This window comes from Centruroides vittatus, unplaced genomic scaffold, assembly GCF_030686945.1.
Source record: "Centruroides vittatus isolate TY-2023 unplaced genomic scaffold, ASM3068694v2 contig_1033, whole genome shotgun sequence".
Lineage (NCBI taxonomy): Eukaryota > Metazoa > Arthropoda > Arachnida > Scorpiones > Buthidae > Centruroides > Centruroides vittatus.
Genome location: NW_027120671.1, coordinates 1,961,403 through 1,981,150, shown reverse-complemented (window position 1 = coordinate 1,981,150; position 19,748 = coordinate 1,961,403). Strand labels below are relative to the sequence as shown.

General features: G+C 28.1%; 3 protein-coding genes across 4 annotated transcripts; 1 reads left to right on the top strand and 2 right to left on the bottom strand.

The window, feature by feature from the left end:
- Window positions 1-1,459: 1,459 nt before the first annotated feature.
- LOC136968812 (cuticle protein 16.8-like) lies at window positions 1,460-2,212 on the bottom strand. Its single transcript, XM_067262852.1, has 3 exons — window positions 2,192-2,212; window positions 1,963-2,079; window positions 1,460-1,894 (listed from the first exon to the last, which is right to left on the bottom strand). Exons 1-3 carry the CDS (start codon window positions 2,210-2,212, stop codon window positions 1,460-1,462), a joined length of 573 nt encoding a protein of 190 aa, XP_067118953.1.
- LOC136968231 (uncharacterized) lies at window positions 1,964-12,825 on the bottom strand. Of its 2 annotated transcripts, XM_067262212.1 has the most exons (10): window positions 12,748-12,810; window positions 12,476-12,660; window positions 12,343-12,406; window positions 12,100-12,269; window positions 11,783-12,029; window positions 11,455-11,703; window positions 11,259-11,381; window positions 10,821-10,924; window positions 2,192-2,291; window positions 1,964-2,079 (listed from the first exon to the last, which is right to left on the bottom strand). In XM_067262212.1, the coding sequence occupies exons 2-9, from the start codon at window positions 12,482-12,484 to the stop codon at window positions 2,238-2,240; spliced, it is 1,020 nt and encodes a 339-aa protein (XP_067118313.1). In that variant the 5' UTR covers window positions 12,485-12,660; window positions 12,748-12,810; the 3' UTR covers window positions 1,964-2,079; window positions 2,192-2,237. The 2 variants fall into 2 exon arrangements, with proteins under 2 accessions (XP_067118313.1, XP_067118318.1); XM_067262217.1 differs by lacking the exons at window positions 1,964-2,079; window positions 2,192-2,291 and adding an exon at window positions 9,885-10,036 and having other exon boundaries at window positions 12,748-12,825.
- LOC136968352 (blastula protease 10-like) lies at window positions 6,236-9,967 on the top strand (the record flags this gene model as incomplete). Its single annotated transcript, XM_067262361.1, has 9 exons — window positions 6,236-6,280; window positions 7,902-8,070; window positions 8,158-8,284; window positions 8,541-8,643; window positions 8,717-8,911; window positions 8,978-9,110; window positions 9,186-9,329; window positions 9,407-9,507; window positions 9,911-9,967. Coding segments are annotated over exons 1-9 (1,074 nt in total), but the record flags the coding sequence as incomplete, so codon positions are not given.
- Window positions 12,826-19,748: the final 6,923 nt, after the last annotated feature.

Below are 19,748 nucleotides of genomic sequence, written 5' to 3'. Positions count from 1 at the left end.
TCTTTTAATTACTTAGTAAGATGCTTATTATTCGATAGGTATGAATTCTTTCTGATTTTTTCTCATTTTAAAAATAATTAAAATGTCCATCTATATATTTATTTACCCCCTTTTTGATAGAATTTTTGTCACAATTAAATAATTTCAAATTGAAAAGAGTGAGGGAGAGAGAGAAAAAAAAAGAAAAACAAAACATATTCGTGATTAACCCGGCAATATTCAAAATTGATTGCATGACCCACTTTATTTTTTCTTTTTTTACTTATTGTTCGTGTTCAACAAAGGGAAAATTTAATATTCGCTAAAGTATTATTATACAAAGTAATATGTATTATTATCGTCTCAGTAATTTTATGCTTCTTTTAATTAATTTCCCTACGTGTATTTCCGTCATTCTAATTTAAAAATTTAGAAGGCGATGACAATAAAATTAATTATATAATGTAAATAAATCAATTAATATTGAAAATCGTTGCTTATTTTTGTATATAGGTAGACACTGTTAAAGGGGCTCAGACTAAACTTCCCCTTATAATCACGTGTCTTTTTATATAAAACCGTGGTGAAAGATCCGTTTTTTTTATTTGTTTTATTAATTTTATTCATGTATTTTTATGGCTTTCGGCGAGAGTGGTGAGGCCCCACATTTGTAATTCTCCTGGACCCCCCCAATCTCATCACTCTCAGCCATTGTTAGTTACTTCTTTTTTTAATAAATTCTCATTAATTAAAATATTTTTCATCTTTTAATTTACGTTTTTCGGAAGGATAATGATTAAATTTTAATATATATTTTTGTTTCTTTTATACAGAAACAATTAGACTTCATTTACTAACGTAAATTTAGTTAAGAGGAAAGTCTATTTGCTAGAGTTATTTGCTTGATCATATCTCTTTTTTTTAAAACATTTTGTGCAGGAAAAAATGGTGTAAATGGATAAAAGTCAAGATAAACTTTTAATTTACTTAATAATAATGATTAATGTAGAAAAAGAGGAAAATTATAAAGCCACAATTGAATTATTCCTGTTATTAAGTTAGAAGTAAAAATAAAAATCTATTCATTTTTCATTATTAACACGTGAAGTTTTAAACATTCGTAAATAAATTCTATACCTTTTTAAATGCATTAATGTATTTTTATTTACTACAAAATCTATACATTTAGGCCAAGCCTCGCTACAGAAAATGTACAAGCACCTATTTACAAGAGAATAAAAAGCAGTAACATGTCTGTACATGTAAAAATAAAAAAGATCATTTTCTTACTGAACTAGATAGAAATTTATAACAACATATTTTATACAAGTTAGTAATACAGCTAAGTATCGAAAAATCTTATTTACACTACAAACGATAGCGATAATACACACATTTATATATATATACACACAACGTGGTGTGTTAGTATTAAAAAAATTTATAGCGATAAAAGTAAAGATTTTTCAAAGAATAATAATCAGTAATAACTTTTTAAAACAGGTACAGCAGCAGGATAAATTGGTTTGACGGCTAAAGGTGATGTTTTATAAATAACTTTAGGAGGCACGTAAGGTGGTGCAGCATATGCATAACTTACTGGCTTATAAGGTACTTTAAGGACAGGTTTGTACACCTTAGGTACGACAGCTATCTGCTTGATGGGTGCTGGTTCCGAAATTATCTGCACATCGGCTGGGTTAGAAGTCTGTGTTCCTGGTTCGTTTGTTTTGATCCATGCCTTAAATCCGTCAGGACCTGCTAAATATTCGACGTGTCGTTGGATACCATAAGCATCGACGTAACCGTACGAACCCTTCTTAGTACCATATTCGTCTCCGGCTTCGTTTCTCCACTGCTTGTTACCGTGTTCATCTTTAATGTCATATGCAAAATTATAGGGTTGAGGTTTTTCCTGTAAAAGAAAAACAGTCATGAAATGGCTTAAATTTTGGAGTTTTTTAAATTAAATCTATAACTCACGACGTAAGCTGCTGGATAAGCTACTTTCACTGCTGGTGTCACCTTGACAGTAGGCACATAACCGTAAGGAGTTGGAACTCCTCTCGAATAAGCGGTTAGAGCGAACAGAACTAATATCTGTAATAAAAACAAATCATTAAATAATAAAATTCCTGAAGTAAAACAAAATTCTATACGTTATATTATTATATTTTTTAATGGAAAAAAAAATGAAGAGGTATGATCTTACCAGCAACAACATTGTTGGCATGAATAGGAGTTTGTCGACGATAAATCTATCGACGGTGCTTCTTTATATAGTCCTCTTCGTCCCAAATTTCGCCCCATTCCTGAAATATGGGCCACTTTTACATAGAGACATAACAAATAGATCGCCAAGAAAGCCGCGGGTGAGGGTTGGGTCACTGCCATCTTCAAACAAAATTTTATACAACGGTGACCTATAGGACTGCTGTCATTTGTGTCCGACACGTTTTACAAATAAATACATAAATTATAATAAATAAATAAAATATTCCTTTTAACCATTTTTAATTAAGGAAGTGACAAACGATTGGTGACCAATTTCAATTTTTTTTTTCTTTTTTTTTTAAGAAGAAAACGGGAAAATGAGCTTTAAATTTTTTTTTTAATTATTTAATAAATTCGACTTTAAGACATAATAAGGAAAAAATAAAAGTTTTATAAATAATTACATTGAATTCTATATTTAGGAAAGGAAATAAAGAGGGAAACATCTTGTATAAGTGGTGATAAGAGGGAGAGAAGGGATTTAGTATTTAATAATTGTCGCGATTACCGATGAAAAATCGTTTTTTTCGAGTGATAAATTTGACACCGGAATATTTTATCGCCGTTTATTCGTAAATTAAGCTTGTTTAATTGCACCAAACGTCTACTTTGTTTTTTATTGGAAAAGTTTTAAACAGAAATTAACGGTTGAAGTGTATTGGGTGTCGACATAAATCTAAACATAATACACTTTTTTTTTTTAAAATGTAATTTCCCTTTAACAATTATTAAAAAATTATTATTTAAATGTTTCTAATACATTCTAATACAGTTTATCTTTAATAATTACAATTATAGTAATTAATTTAGACAATAAATTAAATCATTTTTGTTAAAGAAGAGAATAAATCGATACAGCAAGCGCAAATATTCACACTTTACATTTTAAAAAGTAAAAATGTAAATATTAATTTACGTATAAATAACAAGGAAATCGTTTTTAGATACCGATATACATTAAGATTAGGCACGCTCTTATAGAATTTACACCTAAATATAGAGTTGTTTTCTTTATTTTTTAAATCAGGAAGGAACTTATGATTTATCGATTTGTTGAAAAACATAAAAATTCTATTCGCAGTCACGCTTCTGCTGATAGAAACATTAAAAAGAAATGTTAGATTGATCCTTGGTGCAGAAATTTCGGCTACTGTGTGTCAGATGATGTGACACGAGGTGTGACCCCTGTCAAAACGAAAAATAAGAAACTATTCAAAACGTACAACAGCCTGAAGCTATTGATAACGTCCTTATGTATTGTCATCAGCTTTCTGCTAAAACCAATAATTTCGTCAAAAACCGAATAGACTAAAAGTGTGTAAAGGAGGTTATCTAAACTAAATACTTGTCACCTTTCAATTTTGAACCGTTCCCTGAACATTCTCCTGTCATTCTTTTGGTAAAAAAACTTAAAAGAATGTTTATACTTTTTACATCGAAAATTTTATTCTGTTAATATAAAACCTCCTAACAACGACAACAGCCCACTCCCAACAACGGCCACTGCCCTTTACAATGACTAGCAGAAAATAATAATAATGAACTGTACAAAATTAGTAATAAGATGGCTTTTTGAGTGGTTAATAAATTTGTTCGTAAACGTAAAACATAAATTTTTTCGTAAAAAATACATCGAGGACTGGTTATATTTAACATCGTAGACGTTTAAAAAGTCCTTCTCTAACGTGTAGAGGAGGACTAGAAACACTACTAAATTGATCTTTTATTGTGGAGGAACTGGTAAAGAAGGAAGAGTAATTAAAATATTTCAACACTAATTACGTTTTAGGTCTTTTTCTAAGAAGAATTTTTGAATAGATTTTTAATTATTACCTCCGGCATAGGATACTGTTCCTTTTTCTTTATTTATATTTTAACGATAGTCGACAATAAAGGATCGATTTACATGTTTTTTAGGGATTCTCTGCACGTTAGAGAAGGACCTTTTGACGTTATACAATTTTTTTGTGATTCTTAACAAAGTGTTTGCCTTCAATTTATAAAAGACCTGTGCAATTTTTAGCTCGTCTCCCAGCGGCTGCCATTATTTATTCCCCCTGTCAGTGGCCGTTGTTCAGAGGTTTGTCTGTCTGTATTAAGTTAAGGAAAAACAATAATAATTAAAAAGAATAATCCTATATTCTAATAATCCTTTAAAATCTTTTTTAAATATTAAATCAAATAATTATTTCAAGTCGCTATTATTAATTAATGTGTCATTTAATTTGATTATAACATAGTTTGTTTTCGTGTTATTATGAATAGAAAAATTAATTAAATAATTACAATTTATTTCTTTGAAATTTTGAACAGTTTACAGTTAAAACAAAATTATTTTACCTTTTTCTCTATTTTAAAATTTAAATTTATAAGATAAATTTAAGAAATTAACTATACAGTACATTAAAAACAATAGCCATTCTATGTAAAATTATTCCTATTGGATTATTTTTCTGTAGAAGAGGGACAATCAAGGAGTAAAATAGTTTGCGAGGAAATGCCATCAAGATCATTAGACAAACAATATTTGGGTGTGGCTTGAATTCAGTTTCCTCCTCAAATATAGACATCAGCTCCTCCTTTCTTCTATCACCCATCTTCATAAAATTAAGTTGTGATATCAACCCTTCAACCGCAAGCGAAACCAATAAGGCAGGGAGGGGGGGAGAAAAATCTGCCACAAGTGAATTTTAATTTCGATTTCTAATAAGCCCAACGTATAAAAAATAATATATTTTTAATATCCTATTTCCTTGTTTGTTAACAACGTTTCTACATAATAGAATATTATGATCGATGATGATTATTAAAAATTTCTTCCTTTGTTTTTACAGGTAGATATAGAAGATTCAAAAGGGAGTGTTTTAATCTTTAAGGAATCAATTAACTCTCCAGAGATTTCCCTCCTCATATATTATTAAAATTAATTAAAAATTCATGAGTATTTAATTAATTTTTTGCACCATAAATTGAATAAAAAACGAAGTAAATTATTATCATTATTATTATTTCTTTTAAATTCTAGTCACAAATTTCTTAAAATTTTAATCACTTTTAACGTATATTTGAATAATGTTATTTCTAGCTGTTTTTAAATTATCGTCAAGTTTATTCGTAAGAAAAATATAAAAATACCGAACAATTTCTTTATACGACAAAAATCATTAAGAATGTATAATTAAAGATAATTTCAATCCTTAATTATATGTTCCATTCCAACGTTCAATTATAAATCTATTTATAATAATGTTCTAAATATTTACAACTGTTAGCAAAAAGAATGGAAAGAAGTGACTTTCTTGACTTCCTTCTTTCCATTTTATGACCTGAATAATTGTCAAACTTATATGACAACCAAGATGCCACTACATTTGTTTCCTACACAAGACGGATCTGCAAATATACATTATAGTTTTTAATAGCAAATTTTATTATCTAATATATAAAATTTAATACACACGTTTGCTAAGAACTTGTATAAAAAAGTATTGAATTGAACTAAGAACTAACTTATATAAAAAAGAACTGAGGACTGTATAAAAAAAGAACTGAGGACTGTATTAAAAAAGAACTGAGGACTGTATTAAAAAAGAACTGAGGACTGTATTAAAAAAGAACTGAGGACTGTATTAAAAAAGAACTGAGGACTGTATTAAAAAAGAACTGAGGACTGTATAAAAAAAAACTGAGGACTGTATAAAAAAATGACTGAGGACTGTATTAAAAAAAATGACTGAGGACTGTATTAAAAAATGACTGAGGACAGTATAAAAATATTAATTTGAAGTAAGAAGAACTTGTATAAAAAATTAATATTTTTTTATACAAGTTCTTCTTAGTTTTTGATCCATAGAAAAAATATTTAAGCATTTAAAAGGATTGTAAGTAAATTTAATAATTTATAAACACTTTCTTGTTATTATTCAACTGAGATTTATAGTAAATCCATTTATTATCAGACTAAGTTGATAACCTTAGCAGGATGACTATGATGAATCAGTATATATTTACAAGAGGCCATTTACAGGTTGGGCTTATCACTCATATATGAATGATCTACGAGTGTAGATATTGTTATTATAAAACACTTATTTACGGAGAAAGTTTGAGAGAGAATGAAGTAATTTCGTATCAATTTACTAGTGATAAAACGTAAAGTTTTTCAATGACAAAGCGTGTTGAATCGCACGTCGTAGCTTATGATAATCCGAATTATATCTATTATAGAGTTTAGTTTGTTGTGATTGATAGCTGAAAGGCGTAAACCGGAACGAATGATAACTGCGTGTATCGTTTTATAATTATTTTATAGATATGGAGGGTGACAATTACATAACAGCATCATAAATTAAATTATTATAGCTTAGAATCGCTTTCCATTTTACATTTTAGGGCTATTAATCATGCTCTGTAATCGAATAATTTGAACTTTTTGCTTAAAATAACATTCAAATAAATAATTTTGCTTTAGTTACACATATTTAATAATTATCTATTAATTTTTTTAAAGTAAAACGTTGCATGATTGTACTTCGGGATATGGCGTTCGAATATTAACAAATGAATTATTTATATAATTATAATCTTTCTTATAATTATTTCATTAAAAGTGAAGTGATAGCATAGTCCAGGAAATGTATAAGATAAGAAATAGAATATTAACTGGTTAATAAAAACATTAAATGAATGCAGAGCACGGTCGTTTACTCTTTTCCTACCTGTTTTCGAAGGATAGCAAAAAGATAATGTCTTATTAATACAAATAAAAAGATACTGATAGAAAGTGACATTTGCCAAAAAATTAGTTTATTTTTTTAACAAAAACTTGTCACCTTTCACCACACATCCTGGTTAATTTATTGATACCTGTTTCAAAATAAACATAATGAGAGATTTTAAAACTGATTACCAGCATAACTTTAGATAAAACACCCCCTTATATTGAACATCTGGGTAGAAAGCACGCATTAAAACCAATCGGTTGGTCTATACAACGTAAAAATGCTTCTCTTTCTATGGCAAATCGCGTTGATTTTCATGTTTAGAACGGTATATTTTGTATTATTAAATTAGATAAATAGTTTAATACGTATACCATTTGATAAATAATTTTTTTTAATATAGGTAATTACTTTTGATGAATTTAATAATAAGGAAGAGGTAAAGTTATTTTCTGATATTCTTAATTTAATTTAAAAATTAAATTTTCCATTAATCCTTGGCTATTTTTATACTATAAGAATGAAACCACTGATTATCCAATTATAGAAGAATCCACTCGAGACAAGGTTAAGTTACTGTTTTCCTTCTTCTCCAAGCTTAAAAATATTATTATTATTATTATTATTATTATTATTATTAAATAATAGGTTAATGTTACCTATGGTTTCAAGATGGCGGCTCGTCTCTGATTCCAGCAAATAGAAGAAGGGAAACAGTGGGGACGCACGTTCTAACCTAACCTAACGTATTCTAATAAATTACCATAATTATCACCAACAAAATTATTAGAATAGGTTAGGTTAGGTTAGAACGTGCGTCCCCACTGTTTCCCTTCTTCTATTTGCTGAAATCAAAGACGAGCCGCCATCTTGGAACCATAGGTAACATTAACCAAATAATCATATTAAATTGATATCATTTTATAGATAAAACTATTTTTAAACGATCTTGAAGAAACGGAAGATGGAGATAAAATTATACAGGGAGATATCGTTGTACCAAACAGTACCGATTTACATGATTTATTCAAAAAATCGACATCTAATGTGATAAGTTTATGGCCTTTTGGACAAATTTCGTATCGTTTCCATCACTGTAAAAATATTTAATAAACATTTTCTAGTTTGTAATTAAGTTAAACCTTTAAAAACATTAATTTCTTATTAATTTTTTTTTTTACAGCCGTAAACAATGAAGTTAAGAATATAATTAGAGATGCTTTAAAAGAATGGGAAGAATATACGTGCTTGAAATTTCATGAAAAAATCATAGATTGGTGGTATTTAAGATTCAGAACGGACAAAGCTGGGTAAGAAATAAAGAATTTTAAAGAAATTTATATCTTTTTTTTCTAAAGAGGATCAAATAAGGAGTAAAATAGTCTTCGAGGAAAGTCAATAAGATCATTAGTAGTTCATTATTTCAGTTGAGAGAGACTTCTTCATTCATTAAGCAATTATAGTCTCGTTTACTAGATTTATAACTTGTATTTACTAAGAATAAATAATTGCAATCATTTACAAATATTATATCTCATTTTGTTAAAGAAAAATGTATATATTAAGCTTCTCATTACAAGCAAAACTTTCTAGATGCTGGTCCTTCATAGGTCATCCATTAATGCCGTTTGAAGGGCAAGATGTTTCTATAGGACAAGGTTGTGCAACTGTAAGTTATTCTTCTCAGCTATATAAAAAAAGGGGTATATTTCATACTTAAATATTATAATTTTATTATACAGAAAGGTATAGTAATTCACGAAGTTGGTCATGCAATTGGACTACATCACGAACAATCAAGATTAGATAGAGGAAATCACATTAAGATTTTATGGGAAAATATACCATTAAGTAAGCACTCGCAGTTTCATCTGACTTTAGATTTTAATCACCAAGTAAAATACGATTTATCGTCCATTATGCATTATTCTACTATGGTAAGTAATTTAGCAATTTTTAATATTTTTACACGAGATATTCTATACGTTTGGTTAATAATTTAGGCATTTAGTAAGAAAGCATTCGAAAAAAATACTATTGTCAGCAGAAACCCCCATCTTCAGAGATTAATGGGTAGAAGTAACAGCTTAAGTTTCCGAGATGTAAAACTTACAAATAAAGTATACATGTGTGACTGTAAGTTTAAAAAATATATTATATAAAAGATAATTAATTTATCCATTAAAATATAAATGCCGATATCTATTTCAGTTTTATGCCCGAATAAAAATGAATTAAACTGTAAAAATGACGGTTATATAAGTCCTTATAGACACGATAATAAACCTTGTCATTGCGTGTGTCCTCCTCACACCGTAGGAGAATATTGTGAGAGTGTCGTAGATTATTATTACGGTAAAACAATTCCTTATTTTTAAAGTAATTTACGAGAAATAATAATAAATTACACGAAAATTAATTTATATTTCCAGATTCTCTTCCGTGTGGAGGTAACATAACACAAGAAACAATTATCCAAACTCCTCAATATCCATCGAGAAAACCTTACGATAGTTGTAGTTGGTGGATACAGGTACTCAGTAGAATTTATTATTTTATTGTAAGATCATCAATTACTTTAATTTTAAAAAAGAGTAAATAAACTATTGACTCGTAATCCCCGAGGTAATAAAACTCTCGAAGGCGGGAACTTAAAATTATTGATAAGATAATGGTTGAAGGAAATAGCCATTGTTTATGTCTGATATCTTTGCACCTCCCTCTAAAGTTAGGATATGTTCTCAATTCTCTTCGATAGGCACTTACATATATCAAGAAAAATGAGTACAAAATAATAATTTATTCGCATTCCACATTTAATGGCTATCTGGTATAAATTACTTCAAATGATTAAAGATTTAAGGAAAATGCAATTATTAAATGTACTCACTTCCTTCATGATGATTTCTCTCTCTCTCTCTTTTTTTATTTTTTAGGCACCTAATGGTAAAAGAGTTAAAGTTGAATTCATAGATTTTAGCTTCATTCCTCGTTTTAACAGAAGAAATCATAAATATAATGGATTCTGCGTTTCAGAAAGAGTGGAGATTCGAACAGACAACCTTTATAAAGGAAAAATGTAATTATAATAATGTTTTTTAATAAAATATACAGTATGTATTTTATATATGTATACAAAGAGCCGCCAAGCAAACTGGATTCGAAGGGATCCAGAGGGCTAAATAATAAAAAATATATCTCCACGCATATATATTTTAATAATTTTATATAATCAAAATGATATATTTAACGTTTTTTCGTAAACATTTAAAAAATTTGAGCTTTTTGTTTATTAAACAGGACAGAATTTTATTAAACATCTTGGTTAATGTTACCTATGGTTCCAAAATGGCGGCTCGTCTCTGATTCCAGCAAATAGAAGAAAAGAAACAGTAGGTTAGGTTAGGTTAGAACGTGCGTCCCCACTGTTTCCTTTCTTCTATTTGCTGGAATCAGAGACGAGCCGCCATTTTGGAACCATAGGTAACATTAACCAAAATTTTAATGTGTATACATGTGTTTAAAATAAATGAATTTTGTAGTGTTCTAAATCTTGAAACACTCCTGCCATCTGTTAACATTTCTATTAACTATACACGTGTATTCATTTATATGTGTAATTAATTAAAATTAAAATAAATAATTACTTTATATGAATATATTTTAAAAGGAAGTAGTGTTTAAAAGAATTTATATAATTTTTATGGATAAAAATGAAGTTATTAACGTATTTTCTTATCAAATTTTGAATTAAAAATAAAGAAAAACATAAACTTTTGACAATAACAGTCGAATATGGTAAGGTTAAAGTTTTCTTTGCATGATAGATTAATAAAGGAAGCTTACTACATCAGTCAATGTCAACTTTTTTAGGTATTGTGGCACAGGCTTGACACCAGGAACCAAATTAACTTCAAGATTGAAAGATTTCATCATCATCATCGAAGCAACTGGATGGACAGAGGGAAGAGGTTTGAAAGCAAAAGTTACCTTTGTGTAATTTAATTTTCAATATCGAAAAAGATAAAAATGACTTACCTGATTATTACAGAATAATAATAATAAAAATATAAATAAATATATATATATATATATATATATATATATATATTAATTTAAGTGCAGTTCATACATTCATTCACACACTCGCAGGTTAGAGAAGGATAAGAGGGAATTTCATAAATAATTTATAAATATAAATAGTATAATTTGCTATTGTTAAAATTAATTTCTAGTAAATTAGTTAATCTACGATTAATATTTTTAACTTATCAGATCACTTACGGTGGCCAAAACACGAAAATTTCTTTGGGTTTTCGCCATTTTTAGCTAGAATATACGTGGCAGGATGATATATACCGTATGTTGTTAACTCTTCGCAACTTCTAGCAATGTCCGGATATAAAGCTGAAGGGAGATTTCTTATTTGGAGTTATCAATTAAATTAAATAATAAATTTTATAAAAGCCTAAACACTTACAAATGTTATATACAGCTAAAGCTTCGTCACGACCGCAATGTTGTTCTTCACATAAACTATCACACTTTTCCAAATCGATAATAGTACTCTTTTCTGCATCTTTCTTAGTTTGACAAAAACAACGATCCGGTTTTACAGCTGCCGATTGATACCCCCTTCCTCTACAATGTTCTATACATAATGTAACACTCATATCTAATGCTTTCCAAACGTACGAAGTATGAGGTTTATCATAGCAATTGACGGCACCTGATTAAATAGACATTTGTATATCAGTCATTCTGTTTTAATAATTTAAGCCTAGATATTAAGAAGTATAGTTAATAACCTTTTTCCCTTCGACAGATATACAAAGCAGGCTGATTACATATATCGTCTCTCCATTTAAATCCCGCACTACCGTCTAATTGAACACATCTCTCGTAGGGATTATTTGGCTGGGATCTCATCCAATATCTAAATGAAGCCAAGCTACCATCCATCCATCTGTAGTTATTCGCGGCATTATCATCGAACTGGTATAAACCAGTAAACCACCTGACTCTTTGATAAGCCGAACCTAATTTCTGAATAGTCTATAATTAAAAAAGACAAATCGTTTATTTGTTATCTTGCTAAATAAGGTTGATAAATTGTAATACTTACTTTAACTATAAAATGTAATTCTGTAGCATTTCTAATGCTCGCTAGTATGCCTCCACTGCTGTAGCAATCGTCACGGGCTTGGAAGAAGTTTTTACTCTTTAATGCAAACAAAAAGCAAGCACCACCATGATCCTTCCAAGGATCTTCACAGGTTTCACCACCTGCATTAACTTAAATAAACTCTACTTAGTAAATACGAATGATAATAATAATAATAAAGGCATAAGAAATGAATATAGTTACCAATAATCAACAGAACGAAAGCTAAACAGCATGCATTTAGTTCCAGGCTCGATCGCCAATTCTGCTATAATAACAAAACAATAATTAATATAAATTTTCATACAGGATTAAACGTAGCAAGATACATACGCACAGTTAGCATTTCTAGACTGCTTCCAGATAAAAATTTCTACGTGAAGTAACTCTAAACAACCACATAAGAATGACGTGACAATGTAAACTTTATCTCACGAAGCTAAAAATCACAAGCGAAATTATTTTCATTCCCGATGGATTAGGCGTGTATCGAGTCAATACGTACACGAATCGCACTAACACCTTTGCACGAAAGGTCATCATAACGTACAAGAGGAAATACAATATTAAGTTAAATCCAAAAGTAAAAAAATAAAAATTATTACAAACCGGATCGAATTTTTAATTTCGTCTGAGAAGAAAAGCCATAGAGAATGGGCGGAATTTCATAAAAGAAAGCTATAAGGGTGTGGTTAATAACTCATAATAATAATTTAGATGTTAAAATATAATTTCCCCGCAGATTAAACCGAAATTTTTTAAAGAATATTTTTGAAATTCTCTTATTCTAAGAGACACAATACCAAAAAACAAAACACCCCGTCTCCATATGTTAAAAAAGAATGGCTAATTTTTAAATGCATTAACCTCTTACCATTAGCAAACATCAAGATAAAAGTAACAATGCTGCAAATTTGACATCGCATTTACGTGTCTACATGCAAAGTGTGGTGTGATATTTACATAAATTGTTATCCTTTTGAAAGATCCTGACTCACGTTTTTGTATTATGAACATGCGCGAATATATGTATTCATATTGGTAGAGGCCAAGAGAATTTTTTAAAAATAAGAGCGTTAATTAATCTTTATATCCTTATAATAACTTCTAGATGAATTACATTAAACTAGATTATTAATGAGAATTCAGTAAATGTAAATTTAATAACCGGTTAAGAAGATAATTATATATAATGAACGGATTTAATGTTCCTCGTTCATAATATATAAACTATAATTCGGCAATTTTCTACGGTTTATTTTATATTGTTCTTAACATTTCCAATAAGCTGTTACTATTAATCGAATTGTAATTCAGTTAGTGACTCGAAAGTCAAATAAGACATTAATAATTCATATATTTTTACGAGAATTATAACTTTTAATTGCCGTAAATCATGTAAAAATGAATAATTTCGGCATCCATAAAAATTTCAAATTGATTACGAAAGTTTCTATTCGGCGCTTTAACAATTCTCAAAATTAGTTTTTTCCCAATATCGATTAATAATAATTGCTTGGATATTAACTCTTCTTCAACCGTGCATTAAATTACGTAATGAAATTAAAGCTAAACTATTGGTTAGAAGACAATTTGTAAAAATGTCCGAATCAATTATTTACGATTGTTCGTATGGGAAATTAGCCAAAAGGAAACTCTTCTACTATTATTGGATTATTAAACAAGCTATTATACAGCTGCACTCTTTCCATATATGTTTTTTTTTCTTTTTTCTATAGAAAACTATAGTAATTGCTCAGCCGAGGTGTGTAATTGCATTGATTATCATTCATCCGGCGGAGATGGAAAATATCAAATTTTAATGAAGTCGCTACTTCAATAGTTTTGAGAATTTTCGAAATTCTTTATTTATAATCACTTTTTAATGGCATCTTATCAATTTTAAAATACAATTATATTTTACGGTGCAGTTTTAACTCAAAAACAACAAATACAGATAATGTTTCAATTATAGTTTATTTATCTGTCGTCAGATGGCAGTAAAGTAATTACAAAAAAATAAAAATTGTATAATGTAATAATTATAAAATTATTTGTTTAAAAATATAGATAAGATTTTAATTAATAAATAAATTTTAAATTGAGATTCTAGTTGATTAATTCGGCTTAATAATAATAATAATAAATAGAGATGATTATTTCATTTTTAAGCTATTCGAGAAATAAAAGTTCGAATTTTCATCACTAGATGGCAGCAGATGATAATCGTTAAGAAAACTAAAATTATCAATACGTTAATCTTATAGAAAGTGTTGTATAACAAAACGCTGTTCAAACTTAAATTAAATTAAGGATTTAATTATTTATTAAAATATTAACGTTATATTTACTAATGGAATCATCATCCTCGAATAACAAGCACGAACAATTTTATGTATTAATGGTTAATCAAAGAGTATAAATTTGTTGCATTACGCTTCAATTAATATAATATTTAATAGACAAGCTTGAAAACTCATTATAATTTTGGAAAATTATCTCCTACATAATGCAATATATAAATACATATTTAAAAAAAAATCTTTTCTTCTCTCGAAAAATATCGATTTTTCTTTTAAAAATACAAATTATATACAGTTGAATAAACTATAGATTTATTCGACTATAAATACACTAGAATAAACTATAGATATCATTTTTAAATACCCCATTTCTATTCTTTAATTCATTATAAAAATTATAATATATATTATATTATACAGTATTAATATCAATAGTCTTAATCCACATTAATATGTTATCTTTATGCAAATAAATTATATATATATATACATACAGAGAAAGAAAATATCTGCATACTGAGATTGGCATTTTGCATTGAATTTTATATTCATTAGAAATACATTGTAATTATTTACATATTTACAAAAAATTACATATGCATACGTTAAACACCCATTAAACAGGCATAAAAATATCAAGAAATATTTAATTTATACCAATGGTTCTGGGCACATAAATCTGTGCCTTACTTTAGTAAAGCGTAAACTATTGTGTTATAATAATTTTATTTAAAATCTGCTCGTAAAGATGTGTAAAATTATAATATTCAGATACAGTAATATAGAACTTGAGTAAAATTTTATTCGTGATGTAGATTTATAAAAGTTTACATTACATATGTTAAAAGACTTAAATTGTATTCATAGCGATTACTTCAGACGTGATACAACACACACAAGCATTGGTAAGAAAAAGTAAAAGTCAAGGACAGAATGGACCTTATTGATCACAGGGAAATGCAATTTAGTAAATATGGCTTTTTGCAGCTAAATGGATCAAAATATCCATTATAACCAGAACATCTAAGAAAAGGCTATAGGTAATATAAATTCCTCACAGTCGGCACGTACCGAATTGAAAATATCGATATTATCAAAAAAATTTTCGGCAGTCAAGATACTATCTAAAATGAATTAAGTAAATATTGATAGTTTAATCTCTAAAAGGTTATATAGACTTTGAAATACCTGTAACGATATATATATATATATAGATACTTTCCAAATTTTTCAATTATTTTTATTCTTAAAAATTAATAAACAAAATTATTCAAACTTTGTTTTTCTTGCTTAAAAATCATTCTTTTACTTCTATTTGATTTTTATTTTTAAAATAGGAAAAGAAAAATTGTAGTAAATTAAATATTTTGAACGTAATTCCAGCAATGAGTTGCTCAACTTATCCGGCAACATTTAAAACTGCTTGTGTGGCGCCATCTGTTGTGACATTTTATTTAAAAAAAAAACTTTTTATATTTTAATTATTATAGAATGGCAAAAGGCTTAATTTTGAAAATAGGGATGGGTTTTATAAAAAATTGTAAATGATAATAACGAGTAAAATCGTCATTAAGTCGGCCCTTACTCGAGATATGACATACCACTCTGTTTATCTCCCCACCTTCTCGACCTTTAACCACGAAAATTTAATAGCATCAATGCCCTTAATACACAAACCTCTCTACAAAACTTCAGAAATTTTCGACGAAAAACACAGGAGTTATTAAGCTTGAAACTGGGTAAACAAAATCGCGCTTCACACACACTAACATTCATACATACAGAAAAAAAACTCGAATTTTTTTTAATTTCTCGATGTTTCAATGCCCCCCGAGTCCAAAGAATGTAAAACCCTTGGAGGGGGGGTCATTTTTAACCGATCGCCATACTTTCCCTCTTTTATAAAGACATAACAAAGCGGAAAAGATAACAATGGAGGAAACAATTTCAGAAAAAAACGACGTTAATATTTCAAGAATAATAAATAAATAAATAAAACGTAAAAATTCTTTAAAATATTTTGTATTTTTCTGGAAAATGTATACGTATAAAATATTTATTGTTTAGAAAAATGCAAAGCATTTGTATATTATACGAAATATTCTTCTGCCCTATTCTCATATACTAAAAAATACATCAAATGCTTCCTGTAAACATTCATTTAAACATCTCATTCTTTTTTGAAATGAACGTTTGATGTCTTCTCCCTTTTGAAAATCATAAAAGGGAAATATCCCTTTACATTTTTCTAAAAAATATTCAATAAGTACAATACTCTCCTATAAAGTACTTGTAATTTAATATGGAATTTTGAATATTTTTTTTTATTTTAAAAAGTGCATTTAAAATTTAGAAATGGATTAATATAAAAAGTTTAAAAGCATTTTAAAAAATACTTTTTATACTAAAAGTAAAAAAAGGAATATTTTTAATATCTAATGACGTCTTTCGTGAAAATTGAGGTATAAATGACGTAATGACTTTACGTCAAAAGTGTTAATTCTACGTCATTTTAACGTAGTAAAACGCATTCTTTACGACAAATCTAATTGTTTTGTAGCATGTAAACAAAGACTCGAGTGTTAATTCAGTTTTAATTACCGGTAATTATGCTATATTTAATTAATCCCTACTGGTTAAAAATTGAACTAAGTAAATATAGAAAAAAATTTCAAAAAATTGAATTATATAAACTTTTAGTCATTTTCACAAATAATTTCATTATTAATTATTATCATAATTTGATTAAAATAAAATATATTTTGCAAATTTTTTAAATTTAATTTTAATCATGATATGTTTATTAACTGGCAACAGATGGCAGCACGATACGAATGTCGGCATCTGAATAATAAAATTTTAAAATATTGTTATTTAAAGAATAATAAGTGCATTCGAAAAATTAAAATTCATTATAACTTTATAAATTCGCTTGTAATTAATACACGTAAAAATATATTAGTAAAATTGCATTAAAAATTTTCTTGGTTAGCCCGTTTAAACTTTTATTACGATGGCCTACATAATGGAAATAGGAGTTTGTAGTGTTGCACATGCATACAGAAGATTTTAATACCAACTTGGCCTATTTTAATTACTTATTAGGGCACTAAAACTAAAAAACTCTCCACCATTAAAGTAAGTTTTAAGGCTGATTGTAACCTCTGTGATTATGCACGCAATCTCCTGCAGATGGCGTTAAAAATGTAATGCTTTTTCTATGGGAAAAATATTTTTTTCAAAAATTCTCGAGAATGAAAGCAGATAGAACCAAACAGATTTTTGCATTAGAATCATATTTAATTTCTCTATTAACGTACGGTTCAGAATTTTGAAGATTAAATTGGTTAATTTATTACGAATTTTTAAAATCGTAAAAAATTCATAATAAATTAACCAATTTGATTTTCAAAATTCTGAACCGTACGTTAATAGAGGAATTAAATATGATTCTAATGCAAAAATCTGTTTGGTTCTATCTGCTTTCGTTCTCGAGAATTTTTTAAAAAATATTTTTTCCATAGAAAAAGCATTACACTTTTAACTCCATCTGCTGCAGATCGTGTGCATAAGAAAGAGGTTACCTACAATCAGTCTTAAGAGATGTTATTTTTATATTTTAAGAAATGTCACAACGATATTTTATGTAAGAAAAATGCAATAAAACTGCAAATGCATCTATAAATCGACACAATGAAAATGATTTGCATTCAGACTATTCCCAATGAAAAAGGTTATATTGACATTTCAAAAATAAATATAACAAAGTTTATTGAAATGTATTGTTAAGACACTTCTATCTTTAATATACAGCGTAGCATCTTATCCGAAATATTTCGCTTATCCAAGAAAATATATATATCCTAATTTAAAGAATGCGAGACGTCTTTAATTTGCATTGAAATTGAAAAAGTTATCTATATCCAGCAACGAGTTGCTTAACTTTCCCGGCTTCTTTTAAAACTGCTCGTGTGGCGCCATCTGTTATATTTTATTTTAAAATTTTTTATATATTTTTTTAACTATTATAAATGGTAAAAAAATTCATTTTGAGGGTAGGGATGAGTTTTATAAAAAAATTGTAAATGCTAATAACGAGTAAGGTCGAACTTAATGACAATTTTATATGACCCTTACCTTCCCACTCCGTAGACCTTCAACCATCAAAATTTAGTAGCATCAATGCCCCTAAAACATAAACTTTCCTGCAAAATTTCAGAAATTTTCGACAAAAAACACAGGGGTTATTAAGCTTCAAATAGGGTCCCTCCACACACTAACATTCATACATATAGAGAAAGCCCCCGAATTTTTTTGCATTTCTCGACGTTTCAAGGTCCCTCTGTTATAACAGAACCGTATTTAACACATACAGTATTATGAAGGACACAAAAAGAACGATTTATCTGCTTTCGTATAATAATAATAATAATAACCTGCATAAAACAGAGACTTGTAAAACGAAACCAACGTCATTTTATAATAAGAATTGTAACTTAATTTGTATGGGTTTATCGTCAGAAAAACTTGGCAAAACAATCGATTTTACAAAGCTTCAATTCCTATTCTAAAACTGCTAATTACGAAGCATCAGTACTTTTATTCTCGCAAGGTAAAGACAACTCAATCTTGTAAGTTCAACTTAAGACTTAAGTTCGAAATGAGGGTGTAGACTATCGAGATTAGAAGGATCACTTTTGGCTAAAGGCTACATTTACTGTAGAGGATTATCGCACAAACTAACAGATGCACTTAATACTGTGCACTAATAAAAGCGCAAGACTGTTCATCCTTGAGGAGGAATTTTCCTTATGATATAATGGAAAAAATAAAAAAAAAAAAGAGTCGGAAACTTTATTAGTTTATTCGGAACTTAAGATTAAAATGTATCGATAGTGTTTAGACTCGGTCATAATTTTATTTAATACGAATTAATTTTTTTTTTACGTTTTATTTATTTATATTAATTTTTGAATGAAATATTTCTAACTTAGGAAAAAGGAAAAAAAAATGCAGGAAACGGTTTTTCCAACTTCCTTATAAGTGCTAAAATAATCATCAAATATGGAAATTCCGTGATGATAGATTTCCTGATTGTTAAGAATAAGTAATGCATTGCCATAAATAAATTTTTATCTTAAAGTTAAAATCGAAAATAGATACGATCTTAAGGGGGAAAAAATGCAATTACCGCTTCGGATACGTGTTAAATAATATATCCTTTGGGTAAAGATATTACAGAGCAACCTCTATTAACGGACACTCCCGAATAGACAATACCAATCACCGAATCCTTCTATTGTAAAT

Bases quoted from the DNA above. Each gene is read 5' to 3' on its own strand.
- LOC136968231 (XM_067262212.1), bottom strand. The intron at 12,270-12,342 runs GTAACTATATTC...AGTTTATTTAAG, and splicing joins TTTCGTTCTGTTGATTATTG to TTAATGCAGGTGGTGAAACC. The intron at 12,030-12,099 runs GTAAGTATTACA...TTTTAATTATAG, and splicing joins AATTACATTTTATAGTTAAA to ACTATTCAGAAATTAGGTTC.
- LOC136968812 (XM_067262852.1), bottom strand. From the start codon at position 2,212: ATGCCAACAATGTTGTTGCTG. The intron at 2,080-2,191 runs GTAAGATCATAC...TTTTTATTACAG, and splicing joins TGCCAACAATGTTGTTGCTG to ATATTAGTTCTGTTCGCTCT. The intron at 1,895-1,962 runs GTGAGTTATAGA...TTTCTTTTACAG, and splicing joins CTTATCCAGCAGCTTACGTC to GAAAAACCTCAACCCTATAA.